The following is a 21,540-nucleotide window of genomic DNA, read 5'->3' on the forward strand; positions in this document are numbered from 1 at the left end:
AATTCCTTTCTTCGGAGCTCCATTGGGAGACCCAGCACCCGCCCTCTTGTCCTTCGGGATTTTTGGTTGTTTTTTCGGGTACACATGTTGTTCATGTTGAACGGTTTTCAGTTCTCCGACGTTACTTCGGAGTGAATTTGTTTAAACCAATTATTGGCTTTCCTCCTTCTTGCTTTTGCACTAAAACTGGTGAGCCAGTGATCCCACTGGGGGTGTATAGCCAGAAGTGGAGGGGCCTTACACTTTTTAGTGTAATGCTTTGTGTGGCCTCCGGAGGCAGTGCTATACACCCCAATCGTCTGGGTCTCCCAATAGGAGCTAGAAGAAAAGGAATTTACTGTAAGTAACAAAATTCCCTTCATTATAAATAAATTTGCATGTATGTGTTTGCTGTTCTCTCACCCTTTTTGCCCAGCTGTGGCAGTGGGTAGAGCTGGGGTGGTGACATGTCGACCACTGCTTATCAAATTCATGGTGTGTCCACTGTTCTACAGATCTCACTCCAGCAGGGACTGGAGTAACACTTGTCGAGGTGCTTTCCACTTGTGCCTCTTAATGTATCGGGAGCCTCACACTTCACCCTCAAGGACTGCCCTGGATGTCGCTTGTCTTTATGAATTAGTTGTCAGGTCTATTCTGGCGCTGCTTCTCCCTGAATCCTTCCAGGTGATTGACAGGTGTTTCTGATGTCTGCACACAAGGAGAGACCTGTCAATCAACTAGAGCAATTCAGGAAAGGGCACCACCAGATCAATCTCGTCTCCGGTCCTCGGCCAGATCTGCAAATTTTTTTTTCTCTGTAACGCCGGAGCATTTGTGAATACCGCACCTGTGTGCGGCCGGAGTCATGCTGCTCGTGGCTCAGGCAGTGACCGGTTCCCTTTAATTTCTTAGTGATGGGATAGATTTTTCTGCAGCTCGTATAATTGACTCTGTAATATCTGAATTTCCATCTTGCTGATTGTTCACACTATAACGTTTATTTGTGTTTTCCAGCTTATAAAGCCGCTCTCCGCTCCCAGGGCCCCCGATCTGTGGTGCAGCACTTCGATTCTCTATACAGCGTTTTATAGTGAGTGCGCCGTGGATTAGTAGAATCTTTGCTTTTCTGACCCTTGTTACTGGATCGGCCACATGATGAGTCCAAGGCGAATGTGACTCCGGGTCCTCTGGGTGCCGCCGCTGCTCGTCGCCCTCGGTCTGTAATCTTGGTGGTTGTGGAGAAGTGTCTCGCAGCCGCTGTAAGGCCGGACCCACAGCAGCGTTCAGTGCTGGTCCTTCTCAGACAATCTGCCCACGAGAGCGTGTCGGCAGTGCATGAGCGGACCTACAGGATGGCTCTGGAATAGAGGGCCGGGCACAGGGCGGCGCCCGCTAAGAGCCGGTGCGGAGACATGAGCATGTATCTTTGGTAATCTGATGGCTGCTTGGTAGTAATGGATTTTACTGTCTGCACTTTTTTTTTGCTGTTAAATATATATTGGCTAAACTTTACGTTATTGGTTATTCCAGCCATTTTCACTCTGTGCCTGTTGCCCTGAAAGAGGATTTGCTGGAGCTGCTTGTGAAAGGTACGAAGCTTTGATATAAGTGAGTGTTAGGCTCACCTCACATCGGCGGTATTTTGCCGCAAAACCGGATCAGTCACAAATGTTTTAGTTCCTTTCATTTCCAATGGAATCTCTGCAAGATGCGGTCGCATACAGATGTGTATGACGCATGCGTCCGCATGTGATCGCATCTTGCCGCGATTCCATTGGAAATGAATGGAACTGAAACGAATTTGCGCCGGATCCGGTTTTGCGGCAAAATTCCGCCGATGTGAGGTGACCCTTGGAGGCTGTCCACTACTTTTACATTGGTCTATCCTTAGGAGAGGTTATCAAAATCTGATCGGCCGGGGCCCGACACAGGCACCCCCGCCGATCAGCTGTTATTGGTGTCGGTGGCTGGAAATGCTCAGATCCGAAGCTGCCCTGTCCTGATAGCGGCCAGATACTATGCATGTGATGTGGATGTGCAGCACCCGGCCGTAGCCGCTATCACAAGACAGGGCAGCTCCAGAATTGAGTGTTGACTACTGCCGCCAGTGCACATAACAGCTAATCTTGCGGGGGGGGGGGGGACAGACAGTGACGACCTAGCCTAAGGATAGGCAATCAATGTAAAAGTAGTGGACTTAACCTCATGGGTAGAACGTACAAGTTTAAAAAACTGTCCAAAATACTTATTACAAAATGGTGCAGCAGATATTGAAATTTATTTATTTTTTTTTCCCTTTTATAGCCAATTCCCAGCATGCAAGTGACCTTCCCTCGGTCCTGGAGGACCTGTCTCTGGCCTCAGCAGAGCGTAATCTCCACCTGAACATCCTGAAGATGAATTGCTTCCTCCTCTTGTATCTGGTGGAGGCGTTTGAAGTTGAAACCTATAAAGCAGCTTTGGGGAATGTGGAGCCAAGTGGGAAGGTACCGAGCGGGGCCATGGTTCAGGGATTGATTGTAGGATTGTGGTTTTGCTCACCTTTTGCTTTTGTATTATCAGGGCAGAAAAGCAAAATCTAAAACGGATGGGTTCATGTGGGAAAACGAGAGGGAGACTGTTCTGCAGACGGTCACACATCTGCTCCAGCTGGACATCCGCCGGCTCTGGAGCATGTCGCTGATAGAGGAGGAATTTATCAGGTTTGTTTTACTCTCTGGACATCATGGAAAGTTTCTTTCTTGGTGTTAGTTGTCCACTGTCTGAGACCACATTGAATGTGACTCCTTGGTCCTCTGGGCTTGATATTTACTTGTTTTCCCCGGTCTGTAATCTTGGTGGCTGTGCAGAAGCTTCTCGCTGCCGCTGTAAGGCCAGACCTAGATTAGTATTCATTGCTGGTCCTACTCAGCCGTATTCTGTCTACTAGAGTGTGTGCAGAATCTGAGCGGACCTACAGTCTCCCCTAGGATCTGGGAAGGGCTGAGCAGAGGTCCGTACTTAATAAAAGGTAGTGGAGACATGGGCACTTATCGTTGGAAATCTTGCAGTTAGATGAGGAGGATTTGCTCTGACCTTCTCATGATAATTTGACTTTCTCCACAGTATGGTTACTGGCTGCTGTTACAAAATGATGGAAAATCCAACTATCGGAGCCCTGAGGAACAAGCCGCTCTGGGAATCCTTATCGCACTTGCTCGGTGTGGCTGTGAAACGCTCGAATGACACACTAAGTAAGTCAGTAACCCTGCAGGATCATTCCCCCTCCTTTAGAAGATATATATAGATATATATATATCTCTATATCTGCTACAGTGCAGGACGCTACTGATGTGCGAGAATAGAATCAATTTTGTTCTTAATGAAACCATCTTGTCTTATGCTTTATGTCATAGAATTCAGATAACACTGATGGGCAGGAAAGTTATACATTTCCGTTCATGCCCCAGCGGCTCTTATTGGTTCATAGTTCAGAGGAGTTATTTCTTTGTTTGAGATACTATATAAACTGGTCACATGATGTAATAAGAAATTAAAGGTTATCTGGAGTCGTTCACTTCCGCATCAAGTGATCGGTGCCAACGACCTTACAACCCACACATCTTCCAAGACGTGTGCAGAATCCTCGCTGATCGTGCGCTTGTTGCAGGTCGTATGGTCATTGGCGCCGCTTGCTTCTGATGTGGAGGTAAGCGGCTCTGGACGGCTCCGGATATCTTTCCTTGGTTGCTGCAGGTACAAATGCTGTAGTTTTCTGACCTAATTGCATAATGATTCCTTGTGCTGGCACCTAGTCTCCTGCCATGTGATGAGCTAAAGGCCAATGTGACTCCTCAGTCTCCCGGGTGTGTCCTCTGCCCGTAGCCCTCGGTCTGTAATCTTGGTGGTTGTGGAGGAGGGTTTCCCTGCCACTGTAAGGCCGGACCCACAGCAGCATTTATTGGTCTGTCTCCGCCTGGCATGTAAACTGCTAATCAAAGTGTGAGGCCGCAGTTAGCGAGAAGACCTACAAGACGGAGTGTGGCGTGAAAGCCGGGCCGGGCAGAGGCTGCCACTCAAAGGGGAAATGATCGTCAATCTTTGGTAATCTGATGGCATTGATTTAAGTGATTTGGTCAAACTTCTTGGCTTGATATTAGTTAATAAAACTCAATGTCCTTAATAAATTGAGTAAAAATCAACCATAGAACACCTAACTAAGAAAGATCCAGCAATCCCAAACTAAAAAAAAAATCCAAAATGTTATTTCACATTTCTTTGTCGCTCTATTGGGAGACCCAGACAATTGGGTGTATAGGCTATGCCTCCGGAGGCCGGACAAAGTATTACACTAAAAGTGTAAAGCCCCTCCCCTTCTGCCTATACACCCCCCGTGCTCCCACGGGCTCCTCAGTTTTTTGCTTTGTGCGAAGGAGGTCAGACACGCACGCACAGCTCCACAGATTGGTCAGCAGCAGCTGCTGACCATGTCGGATGGAAGAAAAGTGGGCCCATATAGGGCCCCCAGCATGCTCCCTTCTCACCCCACTCTTGTCGGCGGTGTTGTAAGGTTGAGGTATCCATTGCGGGTACGGAGGCTGGAGCCCACATGCTGTTTTCCTTTCCCATCCCCCTCAGGGCTCTGGGTGAAGTGGGATCCTATCGGTCTCCAGGCACGGAGACCGTGCTTCATCCACAACTCCTGTGGAGCCTGCTGGATAGGAGCCGGGTATCGTTCAGGGACATGGCCCTGCTACTTGGAGGTACTCTGTATCCCGGTGGGGACCGCGCACAGCAACACTCCAGCTTTGCTGGGTGTGCTAGTGCACCGGGGACCGCGGCGCTGACCGGGTTAATATGTGCCATTACACACTCAGCGTTGCTGAGTGTGTTTATGTATAGGGACTGCCGCACTGACCGCCGCTGCCATGGAAACACTGCGGCGCGGCTGGGACTTGTAGTGCGCCGGGGACTTCCACGCGGCCGCGCTTTTACGGCGGCCGCGTTTATTACTAGAGTCCCCGGCTTTTTGCGGCCTAGTTTCCTTTCCTCCCGCCCACAGCCCTGACAGGCAGGGGAAGGGCGGGACGCTGCACAGAACGAGCAGCACTGAGGGCTGGAGCATGCTTTGCATACTCCACTCCCCTCACTGTGCACAGTGCAGGCACCAGTTCCCGCTCTTTCTGGGTCACGCCCACGGCTCCCTCCTCTCGTCAGGACGCCGCAGCCATTCCTGTCAGCTCCTCGGACGCTGCAGAGGGGGACAAAGTCTGGGAGACCCAGGCAGGGACTCTGGTGGCCTCACAACCGCTTTAAGCGGGTGGTAAGCAGCACCTGTGGTGCTAGCCCCATTGTGCAGTAGTGTAACATTATATGTTTATTTTACACTGTATAGTGCACAGTTGATTTCTGGCTATATACCCTATTGTGTTACTCAGGGAAGATAATAGCATGGCGCCCACGAAAGGCAGGGGTGCCAAAACACAGGCTTATTATGTTGCCTGCGCCGCATGTACGACCCCGCTACCGGCAGGTTCCACTGACCCTCATTGTGTGCACTGTTCGGCCCCTGTAGCACTTACTCAGCCAGAGCCTCTGCTAGGGGGGGCCCAGGGGGAGCCACCTGCTAACACTGTTCAGGTGACAGGGACGGAGTTTGCAAAACTCTCTGAGACTATGGCTAAGATACTAGAAGCCTTGCAGTCCAGGCCGGTATCTCAGCACAGGGACTCTGTTGAATCTTTGTTCCCTGGCCCACCTCAGCTGGACCAACAATGTCCTCCCGGGGTATCTCATGGATCCCAAGCTGAGGGTTCTGACACAGACCCCAGCCCCAGACCGACTAAGCGAGCTCGCTTAGATTTTCCCTCGACATCCTCATATTGTTCAGGGTCTCAGCGGGGGGAATCTCTAGTTGATGATGCGGACACAGCTGATCAGGATTCTGATCCTGAGGCCGCTCTCAATCTTGATACTCCGGACGGGGACGCCATAGTGAACGACCTTATTGCGTCCATCAATCGTATGTTGGATATTTCTCCCTCAGCTCCTCCGGTGGAGGAGTCAGCTTCTCAGCAGGAGAAATTCCGTTTCAGGTTTCCCAAGCGTACACAGAGTATGTTTCTGGACTACTCTGATTTCAGAGAGGCAGTCCAGAATCACCATGCTTGTCCAGATAAGCGTTTTTCTAAGCGCCTTAAGGACACACGTTATCCCTTTCCCCCTGACGTGGTCAAAAGTTGGGCTCAGTGTCCAAAAGTGGATCCTCCAATCTCCAGACTGGCGGCTAGATCCATACTTGCAGTGGAAGATGGGGCTTCACTCAAAGATGCCACTGACAGGCAGATGGAGCTCTGGTTGAAATCCATCTATGAAGCTATCGGCGCTTCTTTTGCCCCAGCATTTGCAGCCGTATGGGCGCTACAAGCTATCTCAGCAGGTCAAGCGCAAATTGACGCAGCCACACGCACGTCCGCGCCACAGGTGGCGTCCATAACCACTCAGACGTCGGCATTTGCGTCTTACGCTATTAATGCTGTCCTGGACTCTGCGAGCCGTACGGCGGTTGCAGCCGCCAATTCGGTGGTACTCCGCAGGGCCTTGTGGCTACGGGAATGGAAGGCAGATTCTGTTTCCAAAAAGCGCTTAACCAGTTTGCCAATTTCTGGCGACCGATTGTTTGGCGAGCGTTTGGATGAAATCATCAAACAATCCAAGGGAAAGGATACATCCTTACCCCAGCCCAAACCGAACATACCCCAACAGAGGAAGGGGCAGTCGAGGTTTCGGTCCTTTCGGGGCGCGGGCAGGTCCCAATTCTACTCGTCCAAAAGGCCTCAGAAAGATCAAAGGAACTCTGATTCATGGCGGTCTAAGTCGCGTCCTAAAAAGACCACCGGAGGTGCCGCTACCAAAGCGGCTTCCTCATGACTTTCGGCATCCTCACTCCGCATCCTCGGTCGGTGGCAGGCTCTCCCGCTTTTGCGACACCTGGCTGCCACGGGTAAAAGACCGTTGGGTGAGAGACATTCTGTCTCACGGTTACAAGATAGAGTTCACCTCTCGTCCCCCGACTCGATTCTTCAGGTCATCCCCGCCTCCCGAGCGAGCTGAGGCTCTTCTGCAGGCGCTGGGCATTCTGAAGGCAGAAGGAGTGGTGGTCCCTGTTCCTCTTCAGCAACAGGGCCACGGTTTTTACTCCAACTTGTTTGTGGTCCCAAAGAAGGACGGGTCTTTCCGACCTGTCCTGGACCTGAAACTTCTCAACAAACACGTAAAGACCAGGCGGTTCCGGATGGAATCCCTCCGCTCCGTCATCGCCTCAATGTCCCAGGGAGATTTCCTTGCATCGATCGATATCAAAGATGCTTTTCTTCAGCGCTCTATTGGGAGACCCAGACGATTGGGGTATAGCTACTGCCCTCCGGAGGCCACACAAAGCACTACACTAAAAAGTGCAAGGCCCCTCCCCTTCTGGCTATACCCCCCGTGGTGTCACGGGTTCTCCAGTTTTCAAGCTTTGTGCGAAGGAGGTCAGACATCCACGCATAGCTCCACGGATTTTAGTCAGCAGTAGCTGCTGACTATTTCGGATGGAAGAAAAGAGGGCCCATATAGGGCCCCCAGCATGCTCCCTTCTCACCCGTTGATGGTGTTGTAAGGTTGAGGTACCTATTGCTGGTACAGAGGCCGGAGCCCACATGCTGTTTTCCTTCCCCATCCCCCTGAGGGGCTCTGGGTGAAGTGGGATCCTGCCGGCCTCAAACCTCTGACGCCGGGCTCCATCCACAGACCCATTTGAACCTGCTGGATACGGAGCTGGGTACCGTTCAGGGACATGGCCCTGCACCATTACAGGTACTCTGTGTCCCCGTACACACAGGCACAGCACACTCCAGACTTGCTGGGTGTGCTAGTGCGCCGGGGACAGTAATGGGTTACAGTCACTGCAGCTTTGCTGAGTGACTTTGTGTTTTGGGAACTACCGCGCCGGATGCTCCGGGAGCGGCGGCGCGGCTGGGACTTGTAGTTCGCCGGGGACTGGGCGCCGACCGCGCTTTTACGGCGGCGGCGCTTATAAATCCAGTCCCCGGCTTCTGCGGCCTAGTGCCGCTTCGTTCCCGCCCCCTCCCTGTCACTCAGGGAAGGGGACAGGCGCTGAGCAATCAGCAGCGCCAAGGGCTGGAGCCTTATTTACATGCTCCAGCCCTCTCACTGCACACTGTCGGACGCCGGATTCCCGCTCTGCCTTGGGGGCACGCCCACGGCCCGCCCCTCCTCACATGAGCTGGGGAAGAAGCCGGCAGCCATTACTGCAGTCCGAGCTCGGACTTTCAGCAACCAGGCAGGACGGTGGCGATCATACACCCGCTTATAGGCGGGCGGTAAGCGGCACACATAGTGCTGACCCCAATATATACTGCAGTGTGTACATGTGTATTTTAACTGCATAGGTCGCTATATGCCCGCTTGGGGAGCGACACATCAGCAGCAGGAAAGCAGGTGTGCTAAGGCACAGGCTTTCTAGGCTGCTTGTATTGCACGACTGAGGTGTTCATTTGTGTTTATGCTTATATGCTATACATTGCACTGTACAGTCGCTAGTCTTAGCTTTATTCTCCTGGAATGGCTAGACTACAGCAGCAGAAAACCAAGGGTGCTGGGGCACAGGTTTTTTTCTATGCTGCTTGTATTGCATGGGCTGCAGTGTGCATTTGTACTTGTGCTTGTATGCTATACATTGCACTGTATGGTCACTCTTCTGGGCTATATTCTGGATGACCAGTCTACAGCAGCAGAAGAGCTGGGGTGCCAGGGCACAGGCTTCTATGCTGCTTGTATTGCATGTGCTGCAGTGTTCTTTTGTACTTGTGCTTGTATGCTATACATTGCACTGTAGGGTCACTCTTGGCTATATTCCCCTAGATGACTAGTATACAGCAGCAGAAGAGCAGGGGTGCCAGGGCACAGGCTTCTATGCTGCTTATATTGCTTGTGCTGCAGTGGTCATTTGTACTTTATGCCTGTATGCTATACATTGCACTGTACGGTCACCAATCTTGGCTATATACTTCTAGATAGCTAGTCGGCAGCGGCAAAAAAGCAACACAGATTTTCAGTGCTGTTTTTACTACATGGGATGCTGTTCATGACACCGTCCCATTGTGTGCATGCTCCCCTGTAGCACGTCGTCTGCGGGGGTCTCTAGCACTTCGTCTGCCGGGGTCTCTACTAGTTGTGGCCAAAGAAACCACCTGTCACCCTGTCCATGGACAGGGACGGAGTAGTCATAATATAGAGACTTGCAGTCCAGACAGCACCGGGTGGTAACGCCATACGGAATGTCCTATACCGTCCATCTATGGAAGGTTGGATCTTTCTCCCTCAGCTCCCCCAGTGGAGATAGGAGACGAACAGGAGAAGTCCCTTTTCAGTATCTCACACAGATATTGAGTATTTTTCTGGCCACGCTGACTTCAGAGAAGCAGTCCAGGAACACCACGCTTACCAGATAAGCGTCTTCTCCAAACGTTTTTAGGATACACGTTATCCCTTTTCCCCTGACGTGGTCAGCGCTGGACCCAGGGTCCAAAGGTGGATTCTCCAATCTCCAGGCTTGCATCTAGAGCCATAGTTGCACTGGAGATGGGGCTTCACTTAAAGATGCCAGTCACAGACAGATGGACTCTGGTTGAAATCTGTCTAGGAAGCTATCGGCGTGTCGGTTGCTCCGGCATCCACAGCCGTATAGGCAACCTAACCTTTTCAGCTGTTCTTGCGCAGCTGGCCTTGAGCACAGGGACATCTGTACCGCAGAGGCGTCCGTAACCCCGCAATGTCTGCACTGCGACTTACCCTGTTAATACTGTCCTAAAAGTACAGTCGAGGTTTCGGTCCTTCCCAAGCTCCGGCAGGTCCCAATTGTCCTCGTGCAAAAGGGCTACAAAACCTCAGACGGGCTCAGATTCCGGCCGGGCTCAATCACGCCCAAGGAAGGCAGTCGGAGGAACCGCTACCAAGGCGGCCTCCTCAGGACTCTCAGCTCTCTCTCTCTCTCTCTCTCCGCATCCGCGGTTGATGGCAGACTCCCCCGCCTTTGGCGACATTTAGCTGCCACAGGTCACAGACCGGTGGGTGACGGACATTGTGCTCACGTGCACAGGACAGTGTTCTGTTCTCGTCCTCCGACTCCATTTCCCTGCTGCAGGCGGTGGATGCTCTAAGAGCAGAAGGAGTGGTGATCCCTGTCCCCCCTCAGGAACGAGGGCGAGGGTTTGTACTCCAATCTCTTTGTGGCTCCAAAAAAAAAAAAAAAGGACGGTTCCTTCCGTCCCGTTCTGGTCCTGACACTGCTCAACGAGCATGCGAACGCCAGACGGTTCCGGATGGGATCCCTCCGATCCGTCATTACCTCAATGTCTCGAGGAGACTTCCTTGCCTCAACAGACATCAAAGATGACTATCTCCACGTGCCAATTGCTACGGAGCACCAACGTTTTCTACGTTTTGTGATAGGAGACGAACATCTTCAGTTCGTAGCTCTGCCATTCAGTCTGGCGACAGCCCCACGGGTGTTCACCAAGGTCATGGCAGCAGTGGTAGCAGTCTTGCACTTTCAGGGACACCCGGTGATCCCGTACTTGGACGATCTACTCGTCAAAGCACCCTCCCTCGAGGCATGCCAACGCAGCCTGAATGTTACGCGGGAGACTCTCCAGACTTTCGGGTGGATCATCAATTTGGCAAGGTCAAATCTGTCTCCGACTCAATCACTAACGTATCTCGGCATGGAGTTTCATACTCTATCAGCAAGAGTGAAGCTTCCGCTGAACAAGCAGCGTTCACTGCTGACAGAGGTGCAGTCTCTCCTTCAAGGCCAGTCGCACCCCTTAAGGCGCCTCATGCACTTCCTAAGGAAGATGGTGGCAGCCATCGAGGCAGTTCTCTTTGCGCAGTTTCATCTGCGCCAACGGCAATGGGACATTCTCCGCCAATGGGACGGGCAGTCAACCTCCCTGGACAGGGAAGTCTCCCTTTCCCAGACGGCCGAGGACTCTCTGCTATAGTGGCTTATTCCCACCTCATTGTCATAGCCCCCATCCTGGGCAGTGGTCACGACAGATACGAGTCTGTCAGGGTGGGGAGCAGTTTGTCTCCGCCACATGGCTCAGGGGACGTGGACTCAGCAGGAGTCCACCCCTCAGATCGATGTTCTGGAAATCGGGGCAGGGTATCTTACCCCATTAGCCTTCCAGAAGTGGCTAGAAAGAGAGCAGATCCGAATCCAGTCGGACATCTCCACAGCGGTGGCATACATCAACCACCAAGAAGGGACGCGCAGTCAGCAAGCCTTCCAGGAAGTCAGGCGAATCCTCATGTGGGTGGAGGACACAGCATCCACCATATCCGCAGTTCACATCCCGGGCGTAGAATTCTGGGAAGCAGACTTCCTCAGTCGCCAGGGTATGGACGCGGGGGAATGGTCCCTTCACTCGGACGTGTTTCAGGAAATCTGTTGCCGCTGGGGGGTGCCGGACGTCGACCTAATGGCGTCTCGGCACACCAACAAGGTCCCGGCATTTATGGCACGATCGCGCGATCACAGAGCTCTGGCGGCAGACGCCTTAGTGCAAGATTGGTCGCAGTTCCGGCTCACATATGTGTTTCCACCTCTGGCACTCTTGCCCAGAGTACTGCGAAAAAAAATCAGATCCGATTGCAGCCGCGTCATACTCGTCGCACCAGACTGGCCGAGGAGATCGTGGTACCCGGATCTGTGGCATCTCACGGTCGGCCGACCGTGGTCACTACCAGACCGACCAGACTTACTGTCCCAAGGGCCGTTTTCTCCATCGGAATTCTGCGGCCCTGAACCTGACTGGGTGGCCTTTGTGTCCTGGATCCTAGCGTCTTCAGGATTATCCCAAGGGGTCGTTGCCACCATGAGACAGGCTAGGAAGCCCACGTCTGCTAAGATCTACCACAGAACGTGGAAGATTTTCTTAATCTGGTGCTCTACTCAGGGAGTGTCTCCCTGGCCATTTGCATTGCCTACTTTTCTTTCCTTCCTACAATAGGAGTTAGAAAAGGGCTTGTCGCTCGACTCCCTCAAAGGGCAAGTCTCAGCACTATCCGTGTTTTTTTCAGAAGCGTCTAGCACGTCTTTCTAAGGTGTGCACGTTCCCGCAGGGGGTTTGTCATATCGTACCCCCGTACAAGCGGCCGTTAGATCCATGGGATCTGAACAGGGTTCTAGTTGCTCTCCAGAAGCCGCCTTTCGAGCCTCTGAAGGAAGTTCCTTTTTCTCGCCTGTCACAGAAGGTGGCGTTTCTCGTTGCGTTCACATCGCTTCGGCGAGTGTCTGAGCTGGCAGCTCTGTCATCCAAGGCTCCCTTCCTGGTGTTTCACCAGGACAAGGTAGTGCTGCGCCCCATTCCGGAGTTTCTCCCTAAGGTCGTATCCTCGTTTCATCTTAATCAGGATATCTCCTTACCGTACTTTTGCACTCATCCGGTTCACCGGTATGAGAATGATTTACGTTTGCTAGATCTGGTGAGAGCACTCAGAATCTACATTTCCCGCACGGCGCCCATACGCCGTTCCGATGCACTTTTTTTGTCCTTGTCGCTGGTACGCGCAAGAGGTTGCAGGCTTCTAAAGCCACCCTGGCTCGATGGATCACAGAACCAATTCTGGAAGCCTACCGTTCTGCAGGGCTTCCGGTTCTTTCAGGGCTGAAAGCCCATTCAACCAGAGCCGTGGGTGCGTCCTGGGCACTACGACACCAGGCTTCGGCTCAACAGGTGTGCCAGGCAGCTACCTGGTTGAGTCTGCACTTTTTTCACCAAACATTCTCAGGTGCATACCTATGCTTCGGCGGATGCCAGCTTAGGTAGAAGAGTCCTGCAGGCGGCAGTGATTTCCCCGTAGGGGAGGGCTGTCTTGCAGCTCTAACATGAGGTATTTATTTACCCACCCAGGGACAGCTTTTGGACGTCCCAATCGTCTGGGTCTCCCAATAGAGCGCTGAAGAAGAAGGGAATTTTGTTACTTACCGTAAATTCCTTTTCTTCTAGCTCTTATTGGGAGACCCAGCACCCGCCCTGTTGTCCTTCGGGATTTTTTTGTTGTTTGCGGGTACACATGTTGTTCATGTTGAACGGTTTTTCAGTTCTCCGATGTTACTCGGAGTTAATTTGTTTAAACCAGTTATTGGCTTTCCTCCTTCTTGCTTTGGCACTAAAACTGGAGAACCCGTGACACCACGGGGGGGTATAGCCAGAAGGGGAGGGGCCTTGCACTTTTTAGTGTAGTGCTTTGTGTGGCCTCCGGAGGGCAGTAGCTATACCCCAATCGTCTGGGTCTCCCAATAAGAGCTAGAAGAAAAGGAATTTACGGTAAGTAACAAAATTCCCTTCATCTCCACGTACCGATTGCTCCAGAGCACCAGCGCTTCTTGCGTTTCGCCATAGGAAACGAACACCTGCAGTTCGTGGCACTGCCGTTCGGCCTGGCAACAGCCCCACGGGTGTTCACCAAGGTTATGGCTACTGTAGTAGCGGTCCTCCACTCAGGGTCACTCGGTGATCCCGTACTTGGACGATCTGCTGATCAAGGCACCCTCTCTAGAGGCATGCCAACACAGCCTCGACGCTACCCTGGAGACTCTCCAGAGTTTCGGGTGGATCATCAATTTTCCAAAGTCAAATCTGACACCGGTCCAATCGCTGACATACCTTGGCATGGAGTTTCATACCCTCTCAGCGATAGTGAAGCTTCCGCTGATCAAGCAGCGGTCACTACAGACAGGGGTACAATCTCTCCTTCAAGGTCGGTCACACACCTTGAGGCACCTCATGCACTTCCTGGGGAAGATGGTCGCAGCAATGGAGGCAGTTCCTTTCGCGCAGTTTCACCTGCGTCCTCTTCAATGGGACATCCTACGCAAATGGGACAGGAAGCCGACGTCCCTCGACAGGAACGTCTCCCTCTCGCAGGTGACCAAAGCTTCCCTTCGGTGGTGGCTTCTTCCCACTTCATTATCGAAAATCCTTCCTACCCCCATCCTGGGAGGTGGTCACGACGGACGCGAGTCTGTCAGGGTAGGGAGCGGTTTTTCTCCACCACAGGGCTCAGGGTACGTGGACCCAGCAAGAGTCCTCGCTTCAGATCAATGTTCTGGAAATACGGGCAGTGTATCTTGCACTGAAAGCGTTCCAGCAGTGGCTGGAAGGCAAGCAGATCAGAATTCAGTCGGACAATTCCACAGCGGTGGCATACATCAACCACCAAGGCGGCACACGCAGTCGGCAAGCCTTCCAGGAAGTCCGGCGGATTTTGATGTGGGTGGAAGCCACGGCCTCCACCATCTCTGCAGTTCACATTCCAGGCGTGGAAAACTGGGAAGAAGATTATCTCAGTCGTCAGGGCATGGACGCAGGGGAATGGTCCCTTCACCCGGACATGTTTCAGGAGATCTGTTGCCGCTGGGGGGTGCCGGACGTCGACCTCATGGCGTCCCGGCACAACAACAAGGTACCGGCGTTCATGGCACGGTCTCAAGATCCCAGAGCTCTGGCGGCAGACGCCTTAGTTCAGGATTGGTCGCAGTTTCAGCTCCCTTATGTGTTTCCTCCGCTGGCACTGTTGCCCAGAGTGTTACGCAAGATCAGGACCGACTGCCGCCGCGTCATCCTCGTCGCTCCAGACTGGCCGAGGCGGTCGTGGTACCCGGATCTGTGGCATCTCACGGTCGGCCAACCGTGGGCACTACCAGACCGACCAGACTTGCTATCTCAAGGGCCGTTTTTCCATCTGAATTCTGCGGCCCTCAACCTGACTGTGTGGCCATTGAGTCCTGGATCCTAGCGTCTTCAGGGTTATCTCAAGACGTCATTGCCACTATGAGACAAGCCAGGAAACCAACGTCCGCCAAGATCTACCACAGGACGTGGAAAATTTTCCTGTCGTGGTGCTCTGCTCAGGATATTTCTCCCTGGCCTTTTGCCTTGCCCACTTTTCTGTCCTTCCTTCAATCTGGACTGGAAAAGGGTTTGTCGCTCGGCTCCCTTAAGGGACAAGTCTCAGCGCTCTCTGTGTTTTCTTCAGCGCTCTATTGGGAGACCCAGACAATTGGGTGTATAGCTACTGCCTCCGGAGGTCACACAAAGTATTACACTAAAAAGTGTAAGGCCCCTCCCCTTCTGGCTATACACCCCCCGTGGGATCACGGGCTTACCCAGTTTTAGCTTTGTGTGCGAAGGAGGTCATACATCCACGCATAGCTCCACATTGTATAGTCAGCAGTAGCTGCTGACTATCTCGGATGGAAGAAAAGAGGACACATATAGTGTCCCCAGCATGCTCCCTTCTCACCAGATGGTGTTGCAAGGTTGAGGTACCTATTGCTGGTACAGAGGCCGGAGCCCCACATGCTGTTTTCCTTCCACATCCCCTTGGAGGGCCCTGTGGAAGTGGGATCTGTCGGCCTCCAAGCCCTGAGGCCGGGCTCCATCCACAGACCCAGAAGAACCTGATGGATGTGGAGCACGAGTACTATCAGGGACAAGGCCCTGCATCGGTCAGGTACTCGGTGTCTCCGGCAAGCACAGCACGCTCCGGGCTTGCTGGGCGTTATAGTGCGCCGGGGACATTAGTGATGGGCTTATGTTGCTGCAGCCATGGCTGAGCGACGGGTCATGTTTAGGAACTTGCGCCGACCGCTCATACGGCGGCGGCGCTGATGTGACTTGTAGTGCGCCGGGGACTTGGCGCCGACCGCGCTTTTACGGCGGGGGCGCCTGTAACTTTAGTCCCCGGCTTCTGAGGCCTGGCACCGCTTCGTTCCCGCCCCCAGCCCTGCCAGTCAGAGGAGGGGCGGGACGCTGTACAGATCTCAGCGCAGGGAGCTGGAGTCTGCTTTGCATTCTCCAGCCCCCTCTCACTGAACACAGGAGATGCCGGGTTCCCGCTCTTGGCTGGGGCTCGCCCACGGCCCGCCCCTCTGCACAGGACGTGGAAGAGAAGCCGGCAGCCATTATGGTTTCCACTCTGGGAGAACGGAACCAGGCACAGGTTTTTGAGCGACCTCATACTCGCGCTGGGCGGGCGATAGGCAGTACTGGTCCCACTAATACTGAAGTGGGCTTTTGAACTGTGTGCGGATATGCGATGCAGCACTGTACTGTCGCTATTCTGGGCATACTCTCCTAGATGGCTAGACAAGTGTTCAATGATTAGTCTGCAGTATTTGTTGGCAGATTTGGCAACAGCAAAGTGCCAAGGCACAAGCTTTCATTGCCGCTTCGTTTGCAGGTGCTGCAATTGGGTTTATTGTCATGCTATACATGCACTATATGTCGTTTTTCTTGGCTAATGCACCTAGTTAAACAGACAATAGCAGCAGTAAGGCAAGGCTGCCAAGGCACAGGCTCTCAATGCTGCTTGATTTGCTTGTACTGCAGTGTTTTTCTGTCATGCTTGTCTGCTATACATTTCCTGTATGTCGCTATCCTTGCCTCATGCTCCTAGTTAACTAGACAACAGCAGCAGTAGAGCAGTGGTGCCAAGGCACCAGCTTGCAAGGCTGCTGCATTTGCATGTGCTGGCAGTGTTTACTGTCATGTTTGTATGCGATACATTCACTGTATGTCGCTATCCTTGTCTCATACTCCTAGATATATAGACAATAGCAGCAGAAGGCCTAATGTGCTAAGCCACAAGTTTCAATGCTGCGTGTACTACATGTGCTGAAGTGTTTACTTGTACTTCAGGCTTGTATGCTATACATTCACTGTATGTCGCTATCCTTGTCTCATACTCCTAGATATATAGACAATAGCAGCAGAAGAGCTAATGTGCCAAGCCACAAGTTTTCAATGCTGCGGGTACTACAGGTGCTGAAGTGTTTACTTGTACTTCGTGCTTGAATGCTATACATTCACTGTATGTCGCTATCCTTGTCTCAAGCTCCTGGATAAATAGACAACAGCAGCAGAAGAGCTAATGTGCCAAGCCACAAGTTTTCAATGCTGCGTGTACTACATGAGCTGAAGTGTTTATTTGTACTTCATGCTTGTATGATTATTTACTGTACGGTCGCTATCCTAGGCTATGCACTTAGATAGCTAGACAACAACAGCAGAAAAAGAAAAGGCCAATGAGGACTTTATCTGTTGCTTGTACTGCATGTAATACGGGTCTAGGACCCCAGTGCGGGCAATTGCTTGACCGGGGTTTTCGGCTATATGTGGTTAAAAGAACCACCTGTGTTTCCTGTCCAGAGACAGGGACGAAATTGCAGTTTCTTTCCGCTGTTATATTGGCTGTGACTATGGCTGACATCTTACAGTCTGGCAGCCCACGCAGTCCTTGGGCAATATAGTTGCAATGCCCCTGGCCACCATGATTTGAGGAGCAGCTCAAGGCTCCAGGGTGGTTTTCACGCGTCCCAGGGGGCAGGCTCCGACACGGACGTCAGTTCAAGAGGGCCTAAGCAGGCTCGCTGGGAATAGCCCTCGACTCCATCAGTGAAAGAGTCAGCTTCACAGCAGGGGAGATCTCTTTTCTAATATCGCAAGCAATTGCGTACTCGTCTGGCCCTCTGATCCTAGAGATGCAGTCCAGAAACGCAACGCTTTTCACGATAAGCGTTCTCCGACCGTATTAATGAGACACTCTCCTCCCTGATTGGACAAGCGCTAGCCCAGGTCCAAATGTGGATCTCCCGATCTCCAGGCTTGCAGCTGGATCTATAGTTGTAGTGGTGGATGGGGCTTCACGTCAAAATGCCATTGACAGATAGATAGGTTCTGGCCGCAATCTGTCTATGAAGCTATCGGCAGGTCGGTTGCTCCGGCAGTCGCAGCCGTGAAGGCACTCCAAGCTATTTCAGATAGTGTTGCGCAGAGGGACGCTGTCACCGGTACATCTCGGTCTCAGCAGCGTCTGTAATCTCGCAATCGCCGCATGGCGAACCATGCTGTTAAGGCTGTCCGAGACTCTACGAGCCGGACGTCGGTGGCATCGGCCATCTCCGTATTTTTTACGCAGAGCCTAGTGGTTAACAGATTGGATCAGATGCTTCTTCCAACAAAGTGCTTAACCAGGTTGCCTTTATCTAGTGATAGTCTGTTGGTAAGGGTTGAATGAATTCATTCAACTGTCCAAAACGACTCAAAAGGCCCAGAAGGGCATAGATTCCTAGCAGGCTCAAGTACGCCCGGGGAAGGCAGCCGGAGGAATCGCTACCAAAGCGTTTTTTTCTCATAATTTTCAGCCTTCTCACTCCGCTACCGCGGGGAGCAGACTCCCCCGCTTTAGCGACATTTACCTACCACAGGTCAAAGGCCGGTGAGAGAGAGTCAGTTTGTCTCAAACTACCTCTCCGACCGAGCCGAGGCTCTTCTGCAGGCAGGACGAGTGGTAATCCCTGTTCCTCTTCAGGAACCAGTTACGCCTTTTGCTTCGACCTGGTCGTGGTGCCAAGATAGGACGGCTCCTTCCGTCCCGTTCTGGAATTTAAACTGCTTAACAAGCACGTGACAACCAGGCGGTTCCGGAGGGAATCACTCCGCTCCGTCATTGCCTCACTGTCTCAAAGAGTTTTTCCTAACATCCATAGACATTAGGATGCTTATCTCCACGTGCCGATTGCTCCAAGGCACCGGCGTTGGCTACGGGCATATTTCGTTTTGTAGCCCTACCCTTCGGCTGGCGACAGCCCCACGGGTTTTTCACCAAGTTCATGGCAGCAGTGGGAGCAGTCCCGCGCTCTTACGGTCACTCTGTGATCCCTTTCTTGGACAATCTACTTGTCAAGGCACTCTCTTTTAGAAGCATGCCAACACAACCTGAACATGGCGCTGGACCCTTCCCAGAGTTTCGGGGAGGTCTTTGACTTCTTCTAAGTTGAACCCAATCGCTGGCATATCTTGGCATAGAGTTTTCACACTCTCTCAGTGATAGTGAATTCCGCTGGACAAACAGCGTTCACTACAGACGAGGGTGCAGTCTCTCTTTCAAGGAGGCGCCTCATCCAGAGGCGAGCCTTTTCACGCAGTTTCATCTGCGTCCGCATCATTAGAAGATTCTTCGCTAAGGGGAAGGAAGTCGATGTTCCTACACAGTAACGTTCCCCTTTCACAGACGGTCAAAGACCGTCTTCAGAGGAGTCCACTCTTCAACTCAGTGGTCTAGAGCTCTGGGCAGTGTATCTTGCACTGCAAGCTTTCCTGCAGTGGCTGGAATGCAATCAGAACCGAATTCAGTCGGACTATCCACAGCGGGGGCGTACACATTCCGGACGTACAACACTAGGAAGCAAGTCTTCCTCAGTCGCGAGGACGTGGACGCAGGGGAATGGGACCTGCTCCCGTTTGGCTTCAAGAAATCGGTAGCCGCGGGATGAGGACGGACGTCGACATCATGGCGTCTCGGCAACTACAAGGTCTCGATTTTCATGGCGGGAGCTCTGGCGACAGGCGCCTTGGCTCAAGATTGGTCGCAGTTCCAGCTTCCGATTGCTGCCGCACTATTCTCGTCGCCCCAGACTGGCCGAGGAGGTTGTGGTACCGAGATCTGTGGCATCTCACCGTCAGTCGACTGTGAGCATTACGTCAGGGTCACAATGAGACGGGCTCGCCAGCCGCGGTTTGCCAAGATATTCCACAACTCGTGGAAGATATTCTTATCTTGGTGTTTTGCTCAGGGAGTGTATCCCTGGCCATCGGCTTTGCCTACTTTGCCTGCCCTCCTGCACTCTGGTCGGGAAAACGGTTGGTCGCTCGGCTCCCTTTAAGGGCAAGTCTCGGCACTATCCGTGTTGTTTCAGAAGCGTCTAGCACGTCTTCCTAAGGTGCGCACGTTGCTACAGGGAGTGTCATATTGTGCCCCCGTACGAGCGGCCGTTAGATCCATGGGATCTGAACGAGGTACTCGTTGCTCTCCAGAAGCCGCCTTTCGAGCCTCTGATGGGAGTTTCCCCTTTCTCGCCTGTCACAGAAAGTGGCTTTTCTAGGGCGATCACGTTTCTTCGGCGAGTGTATGAGCTGGCAGCTCTGTCATATCAGGCTCCCTTCCTGGTGTTTCACCAGGACTAGGTAGTGTTGCGCTCCATTCAGGAGTTTCTCCCTAAGGTAGTATCCGCGTTTCAGCTTAATCAGGATATATCATTACCTTCATTTTGTCCTCATCCGACTCACCGGTTTGAAACGGGTTTACATTTGTTAGATCTGGTCAGAGGACTCAGAATCTACTTTTCCCGCACGGCGCCTATGCGCCGATCTGATGCACTGTTTGTCCTTGTCGCTGGTACGCGCAAGGGATTGCAGGCTTCTAAAGCCAACATGGCTCGATGGCTCAAAGAACCAATTCTTGAAGCCTACCGTTCTGCTGAGCTTCCGGTTCCATCAGGGCTGAAGGCCCATTCAACCAGAGCCGTGGGTGTGTCCTGGGCATTACGCCACCAGGCTACGGCTCAACAGGTGTGCCAGGCAGCTACCTGGTCGAGTCTGCACATTTTCACCAAACATTATCAGGTGCATACCTATGCTTCGGCGGATGCCGGCCTAGGTAGAAGAGTACTGCAGGCGGCAGTGGCCTCCCCGTAGGGGAGCGCTGTCTTGCAGCCCTATCAAGAGGTATTTATTTACCCACCCAGGGACAGCTTTTGAACGTCCCAATTGTCTGGGTCTCCCAATAGAGCGCTGAAGAAGAAGGGAATTTTGTACTTACCGTAAATTCCTTTTCTTCTAGCTCTTATTGGGAGACCCAGCACCCGCCCTGTTGTCCTTCGGGATTCTTGGTTTGTTGCGGGTACACATGTTATTCATGTTGAACGGTTTGCAGTTCTCCGATGTTATTCGGAGTGAATTTGTTTAAACCAGTTATTGGCTTTCCTCCTTCTTGCTTTGGCACTAAAACTGAGTAAGCCCGTGATCCCACGGGGGGTGTATAGCCAGAAGGGGAGGGGCCTTACACTTTTTAGTGTAATACTTTGTGTGACCTCCGGAGGCAGTAGCTATACACCCAATTGTCTGGGTCTCCCAATAAGAGCTAGAAGAAAAGGAATTTACGGTAAGTACAAAATTCCCTTCTTTCCAGAAGCGCCTAGCCAGACTTCCACAGGTACGCACGTTCCTGCAGGGGGTTTGTCACATCGTCGCTCCTTACAAGCGGCCGTTAGAACCCTGGGATCTGAACAGGGTGCTGATGGTTCTTCAGAAACCACCATTCGAGCCAATGAGGGATATTTCTCTCTCACGCCTTTCGCAGAAAGTGGTCTTCCTAGTAGCAGTCACCTCTCTTCGGAGAGTGTCTGAGCTAGCAGCGCTGTCATGCAAAGCCCCTTTCCTGGTTTTTCACCAGGACAAGGTGGTTCTGCGTCCGGTTCCGGAATTTCTCCCTAAGGTGGTATCCCCCTTTCATCTCAATCAGGATATCTCCTTACCTTCTTTTTGTCCTCATCCAGTTCACCAATGTGAAAAGGATTTGCACTTGTTAGATCTGGTGAGAGCACTCAGACTCTACATTTCTCGTACGGCGCCCCTGCGCCGCTCGGATGCACTCTTTGTCCTTGTC

At 52.4% G+C, this 21,540-nt stretch overlaps 1 protein-coding gene and 3 non-coding genes across 6 annotated transcripts in view; all 4 read left to right on the plus strand.

Annotated features, from left to right (window-relative positions):
- Nucleotides 1-21,540, plus strand: part of NCAPD2 (non-SMC condensin I complex subunit D2) — a 164,067-nt gene that overhangs the window by 22,980 nt on the left and 119,547 nt on the right. For all 3 annotated transcript variants that reach the window (XM_075348321.1, XM_075348320.1, XM_075348322.1), the window contains exons 3-7: nucleotides 997-1,072; nucleotides 1,513-1,571; nucleotides 2,287-2,468; nucleotides 2,545-2,684; nucleotides 3,088-3,215. In XM_075348321.1, coding sequence (XP_075204436.1) covers nucleotides 997-1,072; nucleotides 1,513-1,571; nucleotides 2,287-2,468; nucleotides 2,545-2,684; nucleotides 3,088-3,215 — 585 coding nt within the window. The remainder of the gene's footprint in view (nucleotides 1-996; nucleotides 1,073-1,512; nucleotides 1,572-2,286; nucleotides 2,469-2,544; nucleotides 2,685-3,087; nucleotides 3,216-21,540) is intronic.
- On the plus strand, nucleotides 1,130-1,425 carry LOC142313610 (small nucleolar RNA U85). Its single transcript, XR_012754596.1, has one exon. It is a non-coding gene; the product is annotated as a small nucleolar RNA U85 (small nucleolar RNA).
- LOC142313614 (small nucleolar RNA U85) lies at nucleotides 2,740-3,034 on the plus strand. Its single transcript, XR_012754600.1, has one exon. It is a non-coding gene; the product is annotated as a small nucleolar RNA U85 (small nucleolar RNA).
- LOC142313612 (small nucleolar RNA U85) lies at nucleotides 3,783-4,079 on the plus strand. Its single transcript, XR_012754598.1, has one exon. It is a non-coding gene; the product is annotated as a small nucleolar RNA U85 (small nucleolar RNA).

Source organism: Anomaloglossus baeobatrachus, chromosome 5, assembly GCF_048569485.1.
Source record: "Anomaloglossus baeobatrachus isolate aAnoBae1 chromosome 5, aAnoBae1.hap1, whole genome shotgun sequence".
Classification (NCBI taxonomy): Eukaryota; Metazoa; Chordata; class Amphibia; order Anura; family Aromobatidae; genus Anomaloglossus; species Anomaloglossus baeobatrachus.